The sequence below is a fragment of the Miscanthus floridulus genome, chromosome 8 (assembly GCF_019320115.1).
Source record: "Miscanthus floridulus cultivar M001 chromosome 8, ASM1932011v1, whole genome shotgun sequence".
NCBI lineage: Eukaryota > Viridiplantae > Streptophyta > Magnoliopsida > Poales > Poaceae > Miscanthus > Miscanthus floridulus.
In genome coordinates this window covers 209,751,262-209,775,096 of record NC_089587.1, presented here as the reverse complement: position 1 = coordinate 209,775,096, position 23,835 = coordinate 209,751,262, and the positions used below count along the sequence as shown (strand labels likewise).

The following is a 23,835-nucleotide window of genomic DNA, read 5'->3' as shown; positions in this document are numbered from 1 at the left end:
ACCGGGGTTGATTCAGACATCATGAGACGTGAGAGCCTTCCGGCGAGTTCTTTTGTTGATCTCGTCGAAAGAGCGAGGTCTTCCTGGTCGTCTCGATCTTCAAGGAGACGTCCTTGGAGTTTGCCTTTGTCGTCCACCTCGTAGATCGCGTGGTAGAATCAGCGCGCGATCCTGACATTTTGCGCTCAGGAGATCCCAGTGGTTGTAACCCCCGAGCATCATCTTGCGAGTACTTGGACATGAGCTGTCGAGTAGTCGGTCACCACGGCAGAGTACTTGGACATGCGAGCGAGTAGTCACACACCGCAGCAGAGTAGTTGGACACCGCAGCTAGTGGTTTGCTGATGAAATTGGATCAGTCGCAGCATCCGGCTGAGTAGTTCACGGACTAGTCCTTGATCGACCGGATCTGTTCTAGACGTCCAGGTTGTTGGCATGCATCCTGCAAGTACACATGTATACAAACCTCAATGTTTAATTACCTTGCATGCCATGTTGGTCGGATACGCCTTCTTTTATTGCTACTAGTTGAGCCATTTCCTCGTGATGCAAAGTGGGCATTGTTGTCATAACTGAGACGGATAGCTCCAAAGATTAACTGTCGTGGACAGCCCCAGAGACGCAAGACGCATCGTATCCGAGTAGAAGATGTAAGGCGCATCTTATCCGAGTAGGAGTGCATCGAATCCATGCAGTCTGTAGCGGTGGCGCTCGTCGATAGGCTTGCTAGAGTAGGAGTCTCGTGCGGATGCCCCGCCTGTCGCGGTCGCTGGGGGCGGGATCCCGCATCCTGTGCTGAACGGAGTAGGACCGATCTAAATGAGGCGTCGGCCAGCTTCAACATGAGACGTATCTGGATGGATCACCGGAAGGAAACACGTCGCCGAATGTCAGAATTTGCCGCTTGATCCCGCACACCGAAACATGCCGGCGCGAGTTGCATCAAGGTGCCACGGCGAGTCGCGTCGGGGAGTTAGGTCCTGATCACAGGTTGCTGAGGGACGTCGCTGCTGTGATTGTCCTCGTCGCAGATCCAAGAGGCGAAAACGAAGGTGGTTCCCGCCAGGAAAATCATGATGTCGAGGTTCGCCGACCCCTTAGCTGTAAAGTCGTCGAAAGTTCCTACCTGGCGTGTCAGCTGTCGATGTTTCACCATCGATAGCCTGCCACGGGGGTACTCGGGGCAGTTTGTTCGGCCTTCAGCGTATGCAGAACTTGATGGTGAACACAAGAGACAGTCGATTTATCCTGGTTCGGGCTCTCGACCGTGATCGAGTAATAGCCCTACGTCCAGTTCGGCGTTAGCCTTTGCGTTGGATTGATTGTAAAGTGTTGTGTTGTGTTCTCTCTGTTCTGTCTTTTTTCTCCAGGAACTCCGCCCTCCTTTATATAGTCAGGAGGCCAGAGTCCTAGTCGGTTTACAATGAGATTCCTAGTGGGATCACAGAATAATACTACTACTAAGATTACAGGGAAAGAAGCCCTAGTTAGATTAGATCTTCTCCCTTTCTTATGGGGTATCCCGTGGGTCCTGTACCGACAGTTGTGAAACATACAGACTCTATCCTATAAAGAAAGAAGAAGAAAAAATCATAATCCTAGTCCGTTTGCACGTGGACTCTTACCAAACTCTTAGACATTGGCAGGACTATATATATGTGGAAGCTATATGTTGTAAATTGCCAATATATTAAGAGAAATAAAGAATAGTCTCCCTATCACTTGTGTCTATATATTCTACTTTTATCTACTATGTTGATCATGAGAGACGGAGAAGAAAATATCATAACCGTTGCCAACATGTTTTATAACAGATTCAATTGGTTTTAGACAAATAAAATATTTGGCAACTTGCCGGTTATATTATTGTGTAGGAGTAACTCATGAAAGTTGTTCACACTTGTGTGTGTTTGTACTTTCTAATGGTGATCGATGAGCCCGCATCCATACCTTTTTCTTTCAAAAAATGTCCATTTTACATCCATGAACAACCGTGGTAGTTTGATATTTCTCTTTAAACTCAAAAACCAGACATACTTACCTCCTAAACTCTTAAAACCGTTCAAGACCTTTCCGTCCTAGTATGTAGCGGTTTTAAAGGTGGATTTGTCCTTTTACCTAAAAAACGGTAAATACTTTAAAAGTTTTTTAGACCGCAGAAGACATCTATGAGCTTTTTTAAAGTCTTTTTTTTCTAATATAATTTTTTATACATATTTTAACAAATTAATAGGCATTTCTATGGGTTAAAAAATAATTTGAATGATTTTAAGAATTGAGGGTGTAAGATATCTGGTTTTAAAATTTGTGAAGAAAAATAAGACAGAGTGATACTTCAGGGAGGAAGAATACATTTTTTTTTCTTTTTGAAGTCTGAACATACTAGGTGTTGTGCAATAGTAAGCCCATATATTTCCACCCATCCAAATAGTAAGCCCATACAACCACGTATGGGCTTAGTATTCGTTTGAGAGAGGTCTGGTGGTACACAATTCAGCCCAACTAAGGCCCAATAATGCTCAAAATTAAGCCCGTAAAACACCTCTGTATTATACGCCATGAAATTTGCTATACTGACTTCCAGCCAGTTGACACGACGGAAACAACCAAAAAAATAGGAGACTTTTCCTGTGTGCCATTATAAAAAATCGTAATCTCCTGTGTGGCCTTGAAAAAATTCAGCGGTCTTCAGCGCCACTACTTCAACTTTTTCGTGTCATCTATGCCACTTCCGTCAGTTTTGGCTCTAACGCCGTTAAACCGCAGGTGTGAAAAGACGAAAATGCCCTTAAGTTCAAATATGTTATTAATTTTTTTTGAGCATCTTAACGACTTCAAATGAAAAAACTCAAAACTAGAAAGTTGTAGATCTCGTCGAGATCTATAATTTTCATATAAATTTTTTTTTTCATTTAATTTCGTAAAAAAAAATGATTTGATATGATTAATATATCTTAGAAAAATCATATTATTTTTTTTGCGAAATTAAATGAAAAAAAAATTATATGAAAATTATAGATCTCGACGAGATCTACAACTTTCTAGTTTTGAGTTTTTTCATTTGAAGTCGTTAAGATGCTCAAAAAAAATTAATAACATATTTGAACTTAAGGGCATTTTCGTCTTTTCACCCCTGCAGGTTAACGGCGTTAGAGCCAAAACTGACGGAAGTGGCATAGATGACACGAAAAAGTTAGAGTAGTGGCGTTGAAGACCGCTGAATTTTTTCAGGGGCACACAGGGGATTACGATATTTTATAATGGCACACAGGGAAAAGTCTCAAAAAAAAAAAATAGCCCAGACAATGAGCTTGTCGCTTCTCCAGGGCTACTCCTCCGCTGAGGAGGACGACGACCCCGCCGCCGGCACCGAGCTGAGCGAGTCCGGTGATTCGTCAGCCGAGGAAGCCGGATCGGACGGAGACGACGGGTCCGCTCCTCCAAAGCCGGCCCCCAAGCCCCGCCGCCGACCAAACCCTAAGGGGGGAGATGCCGGCGGCGGCGACGGGGACTCCTCGCTGCCCTCCGCGCTGGAGGCCTTTGCCGATGTCTCGGGACCACCGGAGTTTCTGAGGCACAGGATTGCCGAGCCCGAGGAAGGGACGGAGGCCCTCGGTGTACTCGATCGCCGTGGGAGAGAGGGGAGCAAGCACCCGCCTCCAGGTAAGTCCATTTAAGGACTCGATTGAAGTGGAAATTGGAGACTAATGTTTTTTTATCGTCGGGTTAGTAGCGGTGTATGTTTATCAGACTTGCATCGACTAAATTCCATGGTACGCTCTCCCTGTTTATTTTGGTAAAGGTAGAGCCATGGAGGTCGATTAGATTGCTACCAATGTAGTTGCAGGTCTTGCATTGTTAGAGAATTGGCGTAGTTATTTTACAGCAGTAACTGTAACGTATTAGATAACATTTCACAGACTCTGGATGAGATTTCAGTTCAGAATTCCCAAGACGGTGGAACTTAGAATAAGAATTAGGAAGAGGAGAATTTGATGTACTGTGTGTTATTCCTTTGCACATATAGTGATAGAGCTACCCTTTGAGCTATTATCTATTTGCTGAAATGTCAATACATGTTGGAAAAAAAGGCAATGATCTATCTTGGCCACAATGAAGCTCCACTATTGAAGATATTTGATCATAGAATTGCTTTGCTAATTTGCTAAAGCATCAGTTTTGTGTTCATCTGTTTTCAACTGCATGGCATATATCTTTGTACAATTTTTTTTGAAACGTGAAATCTTTGTACAGTCAGGTGGTACACTTCTAGAGTGGCTTTATTTTGAAAATAAAAATGCGTATTCTATACTCTATACTTGTGTTGGCAGTGTCTTTGGAGATAAAGTAGCATTAATTTATTATGTTTGTTTTGCTTTTGGAAAAAAGAAGACCCTGCTTATAAGAAAGCATATAAAGTTTTACAAACCACTGTACGCCTCTGCTGGTTACACCAGCTCTCAAGAAAATACGAGAAGCCGCTACTGCTACACATGAACTCCTCAGAAGAGAACCAACCAAACTACTAAAACACTAAAGCAAAAGCGTCCGCAGCGCATAACCTCCAAGGAAACAGAACATAACAAAAGATGCAATAATTATTGGTTCTGTTTGTTTGTTTCACCGTTGTGGTGGTTCTTTGATTCACAACTGCATTTGACCAAGTAAACATGGTTCATGGTTGTTCAGAAGAAAAATAGTAGGCATCACGCAGTTGAATGATGAGAAACGTTGCATATTGATTCAATTTGTTTTTCAGCATGATGTCTCCTATTGACTGTACATACTATTGTTTGATGATTGTTCTTAGGCTATTGTTACAACTTACAAGTTGTACTTATTTGTGCGCTATAATTATTGGGGCTAGTATTAACTTATCAAGCAATACCACGATACATTTCAGGATGATGCAATAATGACACATATACGGTCTTTGTGCTGTTACTAGTATAGAGATACTTAGTTGGCCTCACCAAGATAAGTAAATAGGATGTTACTTTTGGTGTCTATAGTTTTATGGTTTTACCTTTATTTTGAAACTTGGCGATTGGAAATATTTGTAAAAGCTGGTTTTCTCAAAACGTAATACACCAAAACATACATACATCATTCCATGTTCCTGTTAACTGTTCTGTCAACTCAATATTTCTGAGCTTGACGCTCAGATGATAGTAATGCAGGTTTGTTTTCTCAAAACACAGTACACCAGAACATGCATACATCAATAATCATCCCATGTGTCTGTTAACTGTTCTGTTATGGGTTACCACCACAATATTTCTGAGCTTGGCACCGAGATAATAGTAGAGCAGGTTTCATCTTGCTTGCATATGATGATATTCTGAGTATGTGCTCATGCCAGTTATGGAATTTTAGATATATGCTACATCCTTTATGATATAACTGGAAAATAATCTTCAGGTGCTGTTGTGGTGGCAAAACCGCAGTTAGTTGCCATCCACGAGCGAGTTACCACAACCGGAGCCAACCCCCCAGGTCCAGTGACATCTGGTTCTGTTGATGGGGAAAGAATAATAGGTGCTGCAAATCCTGGGCCAGAAGATGCAACTGATCTTCTGAGGTATGGTCATTTTTTTTATCAATGTCATAATGAAACAAGTATACCGAAATAGCTTGTGTACATATTTTACATGAACTCTAATAATATCTATCAGAATTCCTTATGATGCTATTAGTGGTCTTAACTGTGACTTCGCCTCATTGTTTAGGATGTGTCTCCAATGTGGTGTACCAAAGACCTATTCACATGGTAAGGGTATGGTTTGCCCTCAGTGTGGTGATAGACCGGTGCAGACAAAAGAGCCCGAAAAGAAGAAGGGTTCCACTGTCAAAGACAAGGAGAAGATCAAGAGGATGAGGGGTCAATCGTCGCATGCATCCTGGAAGAGTGAAACCGAGATGGCTCTTCGGCAACAGTTCGATTGATAACTAGTTAGCGTGGCCAATATTAGACTGAGTGCTGGGTAAACTGTACGCTGGGGAAACCTTTTTAGCCCCATATGAATGCCCCTTGTGCCTCACACTAAGTTCCAGAGAGCGAGCGCCATCGTTGTGTTTGTTGTACGTGCTGCATTTTCCTGCTAGGAACGGTTTTGTTTGCCAAGCTGTCAAAATTGAATCTTAGATGTCAGATTACGAGTTACGGTTTTGTTTGCCACTGTATAAGTCAGTTACTAGCTCTAAGCCAACCTCTTCAATAGGGTTAGCTCTTAGCAATGGCTCATAGTATGCCACATGGCATTATCACATGATCTTGTAATGTGTGTATGAGCCTAGATCAAGAGCTAACTTTTTTCACTCTTCTATTAAAATATAAAAAAAATGCTAAGAGCCAGCTTATGAGCCATGCGGGTGTCCTAAGCTAGACCCTGCGGCAAGAGCCACTCAGGCACTGTGAAGTGTGAGGCTGTTGCTGCAGTTTGTGGAATGCAACTGGTCACTGGTTACTGCGTCCTTCGTCAGACTTGCTGGCGGTCTTGGTTTGGCTGCTCTGGTTGATAGGTAGCGCGAGGTAATTATCTGTGTTTGATCTATTATTGGCAATCGATATTTTGGTTAAGGTCAAGAGAAGTTGAGATGGCTCACCACACTTGCCGCGATGTTAAGGACAGTCAAGTTGGGACGTTAAGGACAGGCAAGTTTGTAATGAGTGCTCACAAGTCACAAGAGAGCAACCAGAGGAGATAAACGCACCGTTAATATGCAGGTCGATCATGATTGCACTTGTAATACTTCCTCTGTCATAAAATATAAGCAATAAAAAATAAAAATATCAAATTATATAGTATTTTAGGTAAATTAATCTTTGCATAATCATTTATTAAGATCCTATACGCCAATTGCACATGTATCTACCATTAATGTATACTAGTATAAATGCACGTGCCTATATCGTGTTTTCTCATGCATTACGGTGACATAATTTTTGTATTAGCGGTGACACATTTATGTGATATAAAAATCATCTTAACCATTTATTACTTGTTTTTCAAGCAAATTCTACAAATCCTTCACTGACGCAATCTCAAGTAGGTTTTCTATGTTGTAGCCTTTATTTCAGATAACCATTAATTTGTTTTTGTTACTAAACAATGTTAAACAGTTAGGGTAGCCTAAACTGACGTAAAACATTGCCTCCATCTGACATGAGTTAAAAAGAGGTTTCAAACGAATTCCTTAGTTTCACCCACCTTCAGACCATGGTAAATCAACCTGTAGAAATCAGGTAAAAGTAACACAACGAATACAATAGGAATAGAAAACAATTAAAAAAGGGAAATTAGGATATATATATATATATATATATATATATATATATATATATATATATATGTGTGTGTGTGTGTGTGTGTGTGTGTGTGTGTGTGTGTGTGTGTGTGTGTGTGTGTGTGTGTGTGTGTGTGTGTGTGTGTGAATATTTGAAATTAGAAATAAAATCACCATGGTTAAGGGGCTTGCAGTATTCTTTTTGGAATCTAAACGAAGATTAATCCTTCTACATGGTCGAGGGAAAATCCATATCCCCCCTTTCTTTACGTAGTTTTTTACTATACCCGTTGACGTAGCATTATAGACCATATTGTTACTCTTGCTACCATCAGAATAGATCTGTCCCCTTCCTCGGTTTCCCCTACATATATGGGATACTTTAAGAAATGGGTGTCTTTTTTTTAAGCGGGATCAGGGGAAAGAATGGGAAAGACAATTTCACTATATTTCTTACCAGTTTTTCTTGCATAAGAATGAATAAATATTGGCTCCTCCTAGTTCCTATCACTTGACTGCCATCCTAGTTCCTATCACTTGACTGCCACCTTAATAAAATTGCAAAAAAAAACAAATGATAGGTGGAAGAGGCATATGTTGGCATTTCTATTTCAGTTGTGGATCGCCTTTTGAATGAAATATCAATTGTTTGTAGTCAATGTCATCTTTTTCTACCTCCTCCTTCTCCTAACTGTCAACTGAAACAATTTCACACTTCAAACCAGAAATATCGTGACCCATGAGTTTTCAAAGGCATGAAGTTATACCATTGCATCAATGGCACAACTCAGCAGAGCATGAGTTTTCAAATGCCTTGCTCTTACTGGATGTATAACCAGAGTGCACTTCCCAGCAATTGCTCTTACTGGATGTATAATCAAAGTGCACTTCCCACTTTTACAGTCTGCAATGTGCAAAAACAGCAACAGGCATGGACACACAAAAATCAGGCACTTGTACTCTTTAAATGTCAATAAATAGTTTAAATCCTAAACTAAAAATGGGTAAACAAGATCTTATGTGTAGGAAAGGAAAAAAAAAGTAACAAATTATCAGTAGAACAGAGGCAGATAGAGCATGATAATGTTTTTCTTTTGTACATGGTAAACTTCTTAACGCTGTGCTGCCACCTGAATTTGCAAATCTCTGTTGTAAAATTGAAAATAAAGCTACATGTGATGCACAAGATAACAGAAAAAAATGATGGATCTGAAACCATCGCTCACCCTAGATGCGAGCTGTCGCATCCTCTGATCCTGTTACAACGTGACCAAAAAATAATTAGCCATGATCAGCGTTAGTTCATTTACCTTCTCAAGCATAGAGCACTGATATTAGCCAAGCTTATAATGCTAAAGCCTCTAAAGCAGAACTGTACACATCCATTCTACAAAATGATACACCTAATAGCCTGAATAAAGTGAACAAACAAGCAGTGAAGCCCTCAGATCACACCCCAGGAACCTACACAGGAGAAGAACTACCTATTTCATTCTGAGGTAAAGTTAGTCTCATTTACACAGAACTTTAAGAGGCATCCACAAAAACCACAAATCAACACCAGAGCGCACACTGGAAAAATAACCAGACAAGTAAATAAGCATAGAAGACAAACATGTTTGTTCCCAATAGAACGATCAAAAAAGGAAGTAGAAATCTCCTACAGCTGAGGTCACCAATGCCATATCACAGACACAGCACATCTATAACCGCGAAAAGCAATTCTGGGTCACAATCAAAAGACGAAGAAGTTTGTACCTCGATCTAACGTGTAACAGAGGTACAGAGCCGCCTGCCTGCCTGCCCACGCCAAGATGCTGGCTTGCCCGGCGGCGGCACCAGGTCGCCGCTCGGCCAGTGCGGCTGCGGTCAGGCACAGGCGGGCGCCGAGCAGCGGGAGGGCGGCCGGCAGCGCCGCCTGGCGATGCGGGTTGAAGTGGCTGGGAAGGTGTCGAGCCGCTAGGAATTGGTCTGGGATCGCAACCTTGGAGGGGATGGGATCGCTGGATTGGGAAAGTGAGAAGGAAAGATTTCTGTGTTGGCTGATTGAGGGCTTGAGGGCTTTATGTCTTCAAGGCTTAACGATGGAAAGAGAGAGGCTTGGGTCAGGACTCGGGAGGGGCGACATGGGTACGGTGAGCGGGTATAGGAGAGCTATTTGGTGAAAAAAAAACGGTGAGGGAGGAGACGTCCGCCCCTCAGAACAGCAGGAACGCGCGTCAGACGCATGGCTCATCCAAAACGGTTTTATGGGTGAAGCCAAAGCCGATAAAGTCAGAAAAACTGGTTTTTCTCGCCTTCTAGTTCATTTTAACCCTGACTTACAAAACGGCTTCACGCTATAGTGCCTCGATTTACGCAAAATAGATAAAACCGAAGCCGGCATAAGCCGTGCTAAAGATGCCCTAAGATTACAGGTGGCCCACCATCAAATTAATATCTGCCATTAGATCTAATGACAAGAAATTATCCAACGATTCTAACTGGAGGTGGATATCAAATTTTGGGTGACATGTATTTTTCAATTCATTCGCTCTTTTATAGTATAGATTGTGAATCCAACCATCAGATAAAAAATGTGGTAGGCCTAATATCTCTTCGCATTAAAGGAGAGTTACATATGTTATTTGCTTTATCTCATGATCTTTCTTAAATTTCTAAATTGCCTTATATTTCAGGATTAGGCAAGGGCATTGTGAATCATGGACACGCCTCATCGCCCTCCCCTAAAATGGGACTTTGGTAAGTACTTTTCTGAAAGTGCAATCAAGCTCTAATGGTGGTTTTTGCTGATAATGACCACGCAATTAGAGAACGAATGAGATTTATCGAGATGACTCTATATTCGAGGATGTTACATGAAACGGAGGAGCCCCCAATTATAAATGTTGATGGCTTCGAATTCAAAGAAGGTTTAAATTCTTTTATATTTTAAATTTGAGTATAAGAAAAGCCGTACTATAAAAGGGGACACGATGCTTAAGTTAATATGTGCTACCAAGTGCACAATCTTACACATACATCCTCAGTTACTCAGTCAAGACAGCCAACACTTCACTCTTACCCTTGTTGTCTTGCCTGGTGCGACAGTGCCGCACCTGGAGAGAGGCACTGCCGCGACTTAAGTGACCGTTGGGCTAGGGGTACTTATACTTTTTCTCTTCCTCCCCAACGTCTTTTCTCTCTCTCACTCATTCCGCTCGTCCAAGAACAGAAGAGTGCTCTTCTCTCTCTCCTCCATCGGTGATCTTGAGCTCCCAAGCATTCTCCCTTGATTTTCTCATCAATCATTGAGAGAAAAAGGTCCCAAACTCAATTAGAGAGTAGATTATTTGATTCTTTAACTCAAAAGAGCACTTGGTTCATATTTTGGCTGACGGTTGTGTTTATTAGTCTTGGAGCTTTGCTCCTAGCCGGCTAGAGCGTCGCCCATAGAGCTTACCAACTTGTGTGGCAGTTCCGGGAGGTTTGTAACCACCTCTTGAAGCTAGTAAACTCACCCCTCATCTCAAGAGTTGAGGCCCTATTCGGCATGACTTATTGCTGATTTATAGGGCTAATTTGTTGTGAGAGAAAAACACTGTTCCATGGCTGAAAAGTAGAGCTGATTCTGGTTGATAAGCTCAAGCGAACAGGGCCTGAGTCTCTTGACTTGAGAACGAGTAAAGGTTGCAAAGCCCTAAGCCTTAGTGGCTAACCTCAACAACGTGGACGTAGGCAAGCTAAAAGCTCTAGTTTGGTTTTGGTTAATTGATGAAACCCTAAGTGCTAACCTAGTTTATCAAAGTGATTATGAGATAGGTAGCACTACTCCAAGTGATGAAGCAATGGCGAAGATCATGACGATGGTGATAGCATGGTGATGATCAAATGATTGAACTTGGAAAAGAAGAAAGAGAAAAACAAAAGGCTCAAGACAAATGTATAAATAATAGGAGCTATTTTATTTCGGTGATCAAGATACTTAGCCAGTGTGATCACATTTAGGTTAGATAGCCGTACTATTAAGAGGAGTGAAACTTGTATCGGAATGCGGTTATCAAAGTGCCACTAGATGCTCTAACTCATTGTATATGCATTTAGGATCTAGTGGAGTGCTATCACCCTTGAAAATGTTTGTGAAAATATGCTAACACATATGCACAAGGTGATACATTTGATAGTTGGCACATTTGAGCAAGGGTTAGAAACTTCATCGGCGCCCTATACAGAAAAGACAGGGGTTCACAGAGTGACCGGACGCTGGTGGTGCAGTGACCGGACACTGGGTTCAGAGTCCAGTCAGTGATAGCAGTAAGCACACGGTCTTGGTCTTGTGACCGGACGCTAGCGTGTAAACTGACCGAACACTCATGGTCTGAGTCCGGTCAGTGCTGATGTACGCTGACGTGAGGCGCACAGAGGGAACGTTGAGTGACCGAACGCCGAGTGAGTCCGATCGAGCATGATTGGACACGTCCGGTCGTGAAATTTCGCTTTTGAAACCTTACTGGAAACGTTGAGATTGGGAGATCGGCGTTTGAAGCCGATGACACGTGGTGTGGGGGGTACGACCCCGGATACCCACGGCAGGCCACATGGGCTACGCCTCCAGGGGCGGCCCAGCCCACGAGAAGGAGCCTTACAGGGTACGATTCTGCTCGGTGCCTCCCGCAAGGCATGGGGAGGATATCCTAAAGATGCTACGAAATCTATTAGGATACGTATGATCCCATGATTCTTGTAATCTATTATTACTTTCCGGTTATCTCTCAGATCTAACCAACTTGTAACCTTACCCCCTGGACTATATAAGGCGGGCAGGGACCCCCTACAAAATCACAGCAAATCATACGATAGCTAATACAAACCAACAGACCACAGGAGTAAGGTATTACGTCATACTGATGGCCTGAACCTATATAACTCGTGTGTCTCTATTGCCTTCTTATTCTTGATTACACGCTCCTCTGCCGATCAATCTACCATCGCGGGATACCCCTCGGTGGACTGCCGACGATATTCTGTCGATAGTTGGCGCGCTAGGTAGGGGTGTGCGTGCTGTTTCCTTGTCGAACAAGATGGCTTTTTCCGTAGGCTCTTCGTCCCTCCCGCAGCCCGGCCAGATCTTCACGGCCGAATCCATCACGTGGGTCATCAACGCCGATGGAGTCGGAGAGCTTCTCGAGCCGGTGCAGATCCGTTTTGCACCGACCACCCTCGCACCTGCGACTGTGGATCCAATCTTGGAACTACTTCCGGGGTCGACTTCATCAGCTACTCGCCGCTCGCTTCCTCGCTACCGGAGGAGGCATGTGAACAATGACGATCTGATCGAGTCTATCGATCGGGTCGGCCTAAAACTCGCCGATTGCCTCTCCATTGCTGAGTCGGCTCTGGACACCCTTGTTCAGCACCGACCACCATCCGATCCCGATCTGTCGATGTCCAGTGCTCGGCAAACTTCGGGGCTCGCCGCCCTGCCCTTCGGGCTCGCCAACACCGCCGCTACATATCAGGACGCCCTGAGGGGCAAATTCGCCGACCAGGTCACCGACCAGCTCCCACCAACCGCCAACATGCTACACGCCGGCCGGGGTCCTGGAACATCCCTCCAAACTATCCTAGAGGAAAATCCGGACTCCGAGTCTCAAGGCTCCATGAAACCCCTCGTCGAGACCCTCACCGAGCAACCCCCTCTCCTGCCTTTCCGGGGTGGCGCAATCTTCAACGTCAGCATCGACACCCCCCTTGGAACGGTGAAACAGATGAGGAACGCGCCGCCCGTGAAAACAGGAACGTCAACCACATGCAACGCCGTGATAATGAATGCGCCCTTGCGATGGCCGAGGCTGCTCATGATAACCAGTTCGACTCGCAAGGAAGGCCCCTCCATCACAACCTCGACGAAGAATTCCTCCGCGTTGACGGCCACGACGTCTTCAAAACTCCGAGCGCCAATCTAGCGGTGGCCGCCAACGAACTTGCACACCTCCCATAGACGCCCGAGCTCGCCAAGGTCGCCGCTATGCTTAAAGCGGCACACTGTCAAGTTAATGAGATCCGAGAGGTTCAGAGACCTTCATGCTCCACAAGCGCGATTCGCCGATCAGCTGATCCTAGATCCAATTGCCGCCCCAGTCAAAGCCGTTTCATCGACCAGTCATTACCTCCCCAGGGGGAGTTGGAGGCCACCACACCGAGCATCATCGCCAGCACGACCAAGAGGTCGAACAGGATGCCCGAGTGCACCTTAGTAACCTTCGGGATGCACGACGGCGTATTGATCAACGTCGCTTCGGGCGCCATGAACATGAAGTACGACGCTGCCAGGAGTACGAGCAAGAGTATGGTAATCCGGATGCAGCTCTAGAGCCGATCGTCGCTGGCAATAACGCTGATATCGGCCCCGACAACCCGGAAGGGCCCCCAGCGTTCACCAGGGTGCTCCGAACACTCCAGTGGCCCTGTGGTTTCAAAATCACTAGAGTCGAGCCCTATGAAGGAAGGATGAACCCAACTCAGTGGTTGCAGGCTTACGCCACCGCCGTTCACGCCGCCGGAGGAGACACCAACCTCATGGCGAATTATCTCCCTATCATGCTCACGCCAGCCGCCATGAGCTGGTTCACAAGCCTTGCCCCGGACTCCATCGGATCTTGGGAAGAGCTGAAGAAAGTCTTCACCGACAACTACATGGCCACATGCAGGCGGCCGGGCACCAAGCACAATCTCAACTGCATCACCCAAAAGCCGTCTGAACTACTCCGCAGCTACATCAGACGCTTCTCCGAGATGAGGAATTCTATTCCCAACATCACGGAAGCCGAAGTCATCACCGCCTTCGTCCGAGGACTTCATCACCGTGAACTCCGTTCTAAGTTCAACAGAAAGCCACCTACCGGCATCAGCAAGATGATCACAACCGCCAACCAGTACGCCGACGCTGAGGAAGCGGAGGTGCGTTTTAATGAAGATACGGGCACTAATCGCTCGCCTCGCCGCCACGACGACCGCACCGACGACCGACAGCACAATGATTGCTGCTATGACGACCGCAGTTTCCATCGGGACAGCAGACGTGATCGGCCAGATGGATTCAAACCTGGTCAGAATCACCGCCGTCAACCAGACCACTTTGTTGCCAACGTCAATGAGCCGTGCGCCAAGCGTAACTACGATGAGCAGTATAAGAAGATCCTCGACAGACCATGCCCCCTGCACAAGAACGCTAAACACAAGATGAAGGACTGCCTTGGTTTGGCTAAGGAGTTCTAGGAGAAAAAATACAACGACGACAATGGTGGGAACGGAGGACACCGACCTCCTAGGGATAATAATAATGCCTTCCAAGACCATGACAAGGTGGTCGCCACCATCTTCAGGGGTTTCGCCTCCAACAAGAGCAGAAGGGAACGGAAGCTCATCGCCCGACGAGTGCTCGCCGTCGTTTTAGAGGAAACTACCGCCAACCCCAGCTATCGCCCATTGTCCAAAGTCTCCATCACCTTCAGCAGGGCCGACCAGTGGGCGGACATACCCTACATAGGGCGTTTTCTCCTCATCCTTGACGTGACTGTCTAGAAGGTGCTCTTTAGAAAAGTCCTTGTCGACGGTGGGAGCGCTTTGAATCTACTCTTCGCCAGGGCCCTAAGGGAGCTCGGCCTCGGGCCAACAGATCTCACGCCCTCAGACTCTTTCTGGGGCGTGGTACCTGGCAGGGCATCCAGACCGCTTGGGGAAATTACCCTACCAGTACAGTTCGGCACGGCAACCAACTACCGAGTGGAGCATATCAACTTCTACGTCGCCGACTTCGACACCGCCTACCATGCCATACTGGGGCGTCCGGCTCTGGCCAAGTTCATGGCCATTCCGCACTACGCGTATTTGGTGTTGAAGATGTCTTCACCCACAGGAGTCCTGTCTCTGCGGGCCAACCTCTCCGTCGCCTACGCCTGCGAGACAAAAAGTCTTGCCCTCGCCGAAGCCACTGACCTCTCCATCCAGATGGCTAGCGTGGTCGCTGAAGCCAAGATGACGTCTGCTGACGACATGGAGATCCCAGAGCCTCCTTGTGCCTCCGCCAAGTCCAAGGAAGTCAAGAAGATCGGCCTCGGCCTCGATTGTAACACCCCAGGTGTTTGTCACCAGTTAAGCAATGGGTTTAAACTCAAACATGACATGTTAAGTGGTGATGAAAGTTTCAAGATCAAATCTACAAAATGAGCGACCACTTAAACATTGGACCATGCACCATTGCTTACATGTTGCCCTTTCCAAAAAGTATGCTTGAGTAATGTTGGATCTACTTCTTTCATGTGCCCCACATCAATTTCCACCCACATGGATGATTGGAAAAGTTTCGTGAAGTTTGGAATCAAAAAGTTACATGAAATGATAAGTTATAATCTTTCTTGGATTGCTTTATTAAGTGAATGGAATTATAGATCGTCAACCAAACCTTGCTACCTTGCCCAAACGACTCAAATTGAAATCTACAACAAAAGTCATGAAGGGTTCGTGTTGAGCGGAGGACAAGAAAATACCTCCATCGGTCTAAAACTTGGATTTAAGCTTTACCGCGATGCTACTTTGACCGATGTTGACCAATTGCTTATAGTGCTTGCATGGAGTTACACCTTAAATAAAAGTTGAAGTTTAAGTCGAATAGAACCAAATTTGTTTGATGCTCAAGAACTAGTTTGGTCCATAACCTAGTCAAACAGAGCTCACAAGATTCAATGAACTGCTGTTTTTGGAACCCTGAAATTTGGCTAAGTGTAGATGACGAACTTCCCGTTTTCAGTTTCAATGTACCCATATTTGGCGAATTTTAGTTTGCAAACCATTTCGAATTTGGGAAAACTCCTTTAAGGAAAGTTAGAGTACTCTTGTAGCCCTACACAACGGTGTAATCGGTGGAGCAAATAATCGATCGGTTTAGGAGATATGAGGGGAGAAAATGGGATTTCAGCTTGTATTTTCGCGGTGGAATTGAAATTTTGAAATTTGATGAACAGTAATGTTCATGGCCGACCGTTCGTTGCCGCGTGGCCTCCAGTGCCCGTGCCGTTCGCCAGCTCGCCTCCTTCCTGCTCAACTAAAAGACCGGCACACTCCTCACCACTCTTTGTCTCTCATTTCCCCTTCCCTCTCCTGCTCTCTCCAGCCAGTACAATGCCGCCGCGAGCTCGAGCATGGCCGTCGAGCGGAGCTTCTAGCCGGCCGTCGCAGCTCCTACAGACGGGCTGCACCCTTCCTTCGTGGGCGCGAGGCTAGGGCCAGCCGCACCTCCTCTCCTCCTCCCCAGCTCCTTTCCCGAGCGCCCTCTCGCCGTTGTGGCCTCGCTGCAGAAGCCGCTGCCGCCGGTGCCGCCTGCTCATGCGGCTAGCAAGCCACAGGCCACCCTAGGCCAAGTGGCGGTCGTTAGGAGGCGCGCCGGGAGCCAGGACAGCCGGAGCCAGCAATGGTCATCGCTTCGCCACCATCGTGCCCTCCCCTGTCGTGCCGCTCCGCCGCCGAGCCACGGGCTCGCGTGGCCGGGTCAACTCGGGCCGCCTCGGGCCGTGCCGAGCTGTCCCCTGGGTGCGCACGACTCCCCTGAAGCTCCACCACCACTCCACCGCCGCCGAAAAGCCTCCTCCGGCCGGATTCGACGAAGTCCAGTGCATCCTCTGCTCCAAATCCCGTCAGGGACCTCGTCTTAAAATTCGACTAAAGGGAAGGGCCTAAATGCGATGTCATTGACTCAAGTGAATAGTGCCTCGAGGGACCTATTTGTTGTAAATCGGGTGAAACTTTGGAAATTCATAGTAAATCGTAGAAAATTCGTAAAATAGTAAATGAGGACTTTTTGGAATCCTTGTGAAATTCTCTATGCACTAGATCTATAATATGTCAGGTTTTAGTTTAAAGTTTTATCTGTAAAAATGGATTTGTGCAGTCAGGGTTTGAATGCTAGTCTTACTTGTTTTTTTTATAACTGCAGTTGATGTGCTCAAATAAATGTGAAATTTTTGTGGAGTGCTACTAAGGTGATTGTTGTTGTCTGGTAAAAATTTCATGAGTTTAGGATTTATAGTTTAAGAGTTATAAAAATAACAAATGCCCTGTTTTGATTTGCTCCTATTCTGAACAGTTCTGCATGTTTGAATTAATTGGCTCAGTTAAGTTATGAATCATGATTTGATGACAATACATGAGTTTTAGTACTTTTCTTAAGCTTTCCAAAAAGTTAAATATCATAAATTTTGGTTAAGTATATCTTGAGTTATAATTGCTTGAATCTCAGTGGCTGTTTCTGCCCAAACCCAGATAGGGTTTCCTTGTTCTTACTGTGGGGCCTTCTTAGTAGTAGAATTAGCTTTAGGTGTTTACAACAAAGTTGTTTAGAATTTGCTAAGCTTTCTAAAGAGTCTAGAACCACATTTATTGGACCTGTATAACTCCATTTATAGCTGTTTAAAGTGGCATGTCAGTTTCTGTCCATATTTTGGACAGAGGTGCAATTATTGGATTAGTTGACCCTTCTAACTGTAGAATCATCTTAATATGAGAATAAGAAAGTTGTAGGTAACTTCCTAAGCTTTTCAAAAAGTTATGGTTCATGTTTGTTGGAGGTCTAGAACTCCAGTTATGCTTCTCTGATGATGCTATCCGTTTTCTATGCCACTGCTGTTGGGTTAGATTTGCAGTTTTGCTTGTGTAATTATTTTCATGGTGTAAATGATGTTTACTATAGTTTTGGTAAATACACAAGTTGTAGATGATTATCTTATCTTGCTTGTGTTAAATTTTTATGATCCCAAGTCTGATAGTGTAGGAGTTACATGACTTTTAAGTCTTCTAGCAAGTTTTGATTTTATTCTGAGCAGATCTGAAAGATGCTAGTGTTTGATCTAGTTAGGATTTGAATGAGCTTTTGGTGATAATAACAAAGTTGTAGATAATTCATGTATCTAGTTTCTGTTAAAATTTGGTGGTATTTGGCCAAGTAGTTTGTGAGTTATGCCTGTTTAAAGTTGGGTTCCAGAATTGATTACTCTCTGTCTTGTTTAGACCAGTTTCTATAAATGGGTATATTTGACTTAGTTAACTTGAGAATCTTGCTAAGATGATTAAATATGAATTGTAGATAATTTCATAAGCTTTCCAGAATGTCTTCTTGCAAGTCATTTGGATTTGTGTAACTCCAGTTATAGCTAAATCTTGTAGCTGTTGTTTGCACGTCCAGAAATTGATAGATTCCAATTATAGTTGTTTGCTTGTATATTGCTAAGTGTGGCTCATACCTTTGATGATGGTTGAGTTAGAGTACCTGAGATCTTGGGAAACTTGTGTCATGCTTGGTGTTGTCATCTTCTTTGCTATCGTGGCATGATAAATTGTGCGATATTTATAGTAAGCAATGCGAAGTGCTTGTGCATGTTAACGTAACCTTGTGCTTGTCTTACTTACTGCCTGCGATGCATTGTCTATTGCACTTCCATGTATTCATACACATGCATCTTGCATCTCATTTAGGTACGCTAGATGAACCACGTGAAGGATGTGATGTGGAGTCAAACCCGAAGACGGTGTTTGGTGGATCTATCCCGAAGATGGAAGGACTAAGCAAGTGCTAGGACCGGAGATGTCACCAAGTCGGTACAAGCTAACTGAACTGACTTGTGTCGGATCCCAGACAAGCCCCGGAGCATTTTAAGTCTCCTAGTATTTTACAAATGATTACTTAAGTACTTATGATTGATGCATTAGGTTATAAGAGTTGAATGGAACCACTTGATGCATATAAATTCCTTGTCCAGATATTACACCTTTAACCGGTATAGGTCTAGGATCGAATATATGCTTAGCCATGCTTAGACCGGTAGAAGTCGGGTGATATCCTGTCACCTGCGAGATATAGGTGGATACCGGAGCACGGTTGGCTATATTTGCTATCGTGGAAAAGAACCATGGGGTAAAAGTAAATCGAGGCCGAGCGGAGTCTATGTCTAGGTTGACTCATGTGATTCCATCTGTGTCGATTAAGGACCGTACCGTTGTTGGCGCTTCTGACAAGATTGAACGCATGCCTATCACTTAGCTGGCCGGATAACTCGTTTCGACCGCGAAGCCGAGTAGCTGAACTCAGGCCGGGACCCGTTCTGTTGTGCGCTCCTTGCGGGGGGCGATCAGACTGAGCCCAAGGGCAGGCTAGGCCTGAACGTCCTGGCATCTGGTGTCCCAGATTGTGCGGCGCGGTACGGACCCGCGAAATGTGTACCTGAGTTGTACCAAAGGTGACCTAAGGTGACCGTTGATCTGGTCTGCCTGGGTTTGTGTTAGGAATAAATTCCCAGCTGGTTGAAATCGATTCGAATCGCCGTCTCTCCCGGATAGTGAGAAACTTGGCTAGTCCCAACATCGTAGTAATTGGATTATGGAATGTGATGGTTCGGATAAACATGGAATTACTATACCTGCTATGGTTACTATTGTATGCTCTAAAAAGATATACCACATGTTTGGCACAGGATAGTTGCTAATCTAGAGATGGATAGTTCTAATTAACTTGATGATAGAATTATAATTGTATAATTGAGTTAATCGCTTTTTATGCAAAATGTTGTCAAGCTACCTCCACTTATAAAGCCTTGCATACTCCTTGGAGTCAATTTTATTTTTGGTTATGACGGGTAAGTCTAGCTGAGTACATTCGAGTACTCAGGGTTTATCCCACCATGTTGCAGGTGAGGTTTCGGCCTGTTGAAGATGGTGGCTAACTACCGGTGGGCTCGGTGACTCTATGTTTATTCTCATCTATATGCTTTTATCTGAGGATGTCACTTATGCTAGCAATGTATTTGGAACTCATATTAATGAAATCCTTCAAAAGCAATGTTGTTTTCACTAATCGGTTTTGAAATCCAAACTTGTATTATTATTTATGAATCTATATGTAATATTATTTCCGCTGCAACTTTGCGTATGTGATGTGTATTTGCTTAATCACGCGATCTTGGTTGTGATGTTGATTTACCGAGGTCCTGCGTGAGACTCAGTGGACTACCGGGTTTATATAAGTGAGAGTATGCGCGTGTCAACGTGTTAAGCGGGGACAGCCGTATTTGATCTTGTATAAATTGGGCGGTTCTGTCACATCGATGACCCTTCCAAGATGGTGAAAATTAGGGCTCACCTTGACCCCAAATAGGAAAGCACGCTCGTCTCCTTCCTATGTGCCAACGCCGATGTGTTTGCTTGGAAACCTACAGACATGCCGGGGGTACCGCGGGAGAAGATCGAGCACTCCTTGAATGTCTCGCCGACTGCTAAACCAATCAAGCAAAAACTTCGCCGATTCGCGCCGGACAAAAAGGAGGCCATTAGGGTAGAAATAAAACGGCTCTTAGCTGTTGGATTTATAAAAGAAGTGTATCATCTAGATTGGTTAGCTAATCCTGTTCTTGTTAAGAAAAAGAATAAAGAATGGAGAATGTGTGTTGATTATACTGATCTTAACAAACACTGCCCTAAAGACCCCTTCGGCCTGCCTTGGATAGATGAGGTTGTAGATTCCACCGCCAGCTGTGAGTTGCTCTCCTTTCTTGACTGTTACTCCGGCTACCATCATATCTCCCTCAAGAAAGAAGACCAGGTCAAGACGTCGTTCATCACGCCTTTCGGTGCATACTGCTACACCACTATGTCCTTTGGACTAAAGAACGCTAGAGCGACCTACCAAAGGGCTACCCAGACGTGCCTCAACCAACAGATCGGCCGCAATGTCGAAGCCTACATCAACGACATGGTCGTCAAGACTAAAACCACCGACAATCTTATCGCCGACCTTGAAGAAACTTTCTCCAACCTGAGCAAATACCGATGGAAGCTGAACCCTTCAAAGTGCATCTTTGGAGTTCCATCCAGTATCCTACTGGGCTACATCGTCAGCGCTCGGGGCATCGAACCAAACCCTAACAAGGTCTCTGCCATCACCAACATGAGACGGCCGATGTGTGTCAAGGATATATAGAAGCTTACAGGCTGCATGGCTATGTTAAGCCGTTTTATCTTGTGCCTTGGTGAAAAAGGGCTACCTTTCTTCAAGCTCCTCAAGGCCTCCGAGCTTTTTTCTTGGTCAGAGGAGGCAGACACAGCTTTCGAGCAGCTCAAGTTGTTTTTGACAAAACCTCCAATCATGATAGCGCCATGACCAGATGAAACTCTGCTGGTTTACATCGCCGCCACTTCTTGCGTTGTCAATACGACTATTGTCGTCGAACGCGAGGAAACTGGACACGCCTACAAGGTGCAACGTCCGGTCTATTTCATCAGCGAGGTACTTAATGAGCTCAAAACTCGTTATCCTCATGTGCAAAAGCTGTTATATGCAATTTTGATTACCTCACGCAAGCTCCGACATTACTTCAAATACTACAAGATCGCCGTGGTCACCGAGTTCCCTCTGGGGGATATTCTCCGCAATAAAGAGGCCAATGGTCGTATCATCAAGTGGGCTGTTGAGCTCGGCACTTACTCCATTGACTTTAGAAGCAGACCGACCATTAAGTCACAGGCGCTTGCTGATTTCATCGCTGAGTGGACCGAGATCCAAGAACCCATTACCGCCACTTGCCCCGAGCACTAGGTGATGTACTTCGATGGCGCCCTTAACATCAATGGTGCTGGTGCGGGCATTCTGTTCATCACGCCGACAAAGGATAAACTCCGATATGTTCTTCGCATACATTTTCCCGCCTCCAACAATGCCACGGAATACGAAGCATGTCTCCATGGTCTCCGTATAGCTGTCGAGCTCGGCGTTAAATGCCTCATGGTATATGGGGATTCCACGCTGGTTATCAACCAGCTCAATAAAGATTGGTCCTGTTCTAGTGAGAAAATGGACGCATACTGCGCCGAAATCAGGAAGCTTAAAGGGAAATTCTACGGTATCGAGTACCACCACGTGGTATGGGATCAAAACCAACCAGCCGACCAGCTATCAAAAATAGGATCTTCTCGCGCCGTGGTTCCACCGGGGGTTTCCGTTCAAGACCTCCTAACACCATTAATTAAAGAAGAGAAGGAAGTTGTAGAAGTACCCCCTGCCGAGCAGTTGGTACTCGCGGCACCTTCACCGGTCGCCGATTGGAGGGAACAGTTCATCAAATACCTCTCCAGCGACGAAGTACCCGCCGACAAAATCGAAACTGAACGACTAATTCACCGAAGTAAGCATTACGTGCTGGTAGACGGTAGCCTGATGAGGAAAAGTGCCAAGGAAGGGATACTGCAGAAGTGCATCATCCAAGACGACGGTGTGAAGCTACTTTCTGAAATTCACTCTGGTTCCTATGGCAATCACGCGGCTTCGAGAACACTGGTCGGCAAAGCTTTCCGAGCAGGTTTTTACTGGCCCACGGCCATCTCCGATGCAGAAGATCTCATTCGACGATGTGAGGGCTGTCAGTTTTTTACCAAGAAAATACATGTACCGGCACAAGAACTGCAGACCATTCCAGCTTCCTGGCCATTCGCATGCTGGGGACTAGATATGATCGAGCCTTTCAAACCAGCGCTAGGAGGTTTCCGGTATGTGTACGTCGCCATTGATAATTTCTCCAAGTGGATTGAGTACAAACCACTCGTCTCAGCTACTGCAAAGAAAGCAGTCGAGCTCTTTAAAGACATCATACACAGATTCGGTCTCCCGAACAGCATCATCACCGACCTCGGGACGTCTTTTACCGGCCATCATTTTTGGGACTTCTACGAAGACCAGTGCATCTCTGTTAAATACATTTCCATTGCTCATCCTAGAGCTAATGGCTAGGTCGAGCGGGCTAATGGTATGATCCTCGATGCCCTCAAAAAAAGGCTCTATCAGAAAGAAGAAAAGCATCCGGGCAGATGGCTCAAAGAACTACCAGCTGTGGTCTAGGGACTGTGCACTCAAGCTAGTCGTAGTACCGGCGTATCTCCATATTTTATGGTCTACGGCTCAGAAGCCATACTCCCAGCGGATATTGCTTTCCAAGCACCTAGAGTAGAAAATTATGATGAAGAGCAAGCCTCAGCTGTTCGGACAGAAGACATTGATCGGGCCAAGGAAGAATGTCTGATTACTTACGTTCGCACAGCCAAGTACCTCGAAGATCTGCGGAGGTATTACAACCACAACGTCAAAGGTCATTCGTTCATGGTCGGTGACCTCGTCTTACGTAGGAAACAAAAAACCAAAGGGCTTCACAAGTTGTCTTCCCCTTGGGAGGGCCCTTATGTCATCAAAGGTGTTACTCGACCAGGGTCTTATCGCTCATGTGACTTAGATGGACTCGATGTTCCTAACTCCTGGCACATAGAGCACCTTATATGTTTCTATCCTTGAAACAACACAGATATGTATTATTTACCTTCAGATTAATAAAGTTCTGGTCTCCATAATTTTCCTCCATTATAAGTTTCACTTACCGTTATCAGGCTACACGCCACTCCATGACGATCTCCAATACGCTCGCCAAGCACGCCGAACACGATTTCTCCAAATCGCCGAACACGTTAACTCCAAAAATCGCC

General features: G+C 45.1%; 1 protein-coding gene across 1 annotated transcript; it reads left to right on the top strand.

The window, feature by feature from the left end:
• The first annotated feature begins 3,287 nt into the window (after window positions 1-3,287).
• LOC136474796 (uncharacterized) lies at window positions 3,288-6,367 on the top strand. The gene is made up of 3 exons (XM_066472359.1): window positions 3,288-3,663; window positions 5,422-5,581; window positions 5,730-6,367. The coding sequence occupies exons 1-3, from the start codon at window positions 3,306-3,308 to the stop codon at window positions 5,944-5,946; spliced, it is 735 nt and encodes a 244-aa protein (XP_066328456.1). The 5' UTR covers window positions 3,288-3,305; the 3' UTR covers window positions 5,947-6,367.
• Window positions 6,368-23,835: the final 17,468 nt, after the last annotated feature.

Coding starts and splice junctions, on each gene's coding strand:
- LOC136474796 (XM_066472359.1), top strand. CDS start 3,306: ATGAGCTTGTCGCTTCTCCAGGGCTACTCCTCCGCTGAGGAGGACGAC. Junction 3,664..5,421: donor GAGCAAGCACCCGCCTCCAG/GTAAGTCCATTT, acceptor AATAATCTTCAG/GTGCTGTTGTGGTGGCAAAA. Junction 5,582..5,729: donor GATGCAACTGATCTTCTGAG/GTATGGTCATTT, acceptor CTCATTGTTTAG/GATGTGTCTCCAATGTGGTG.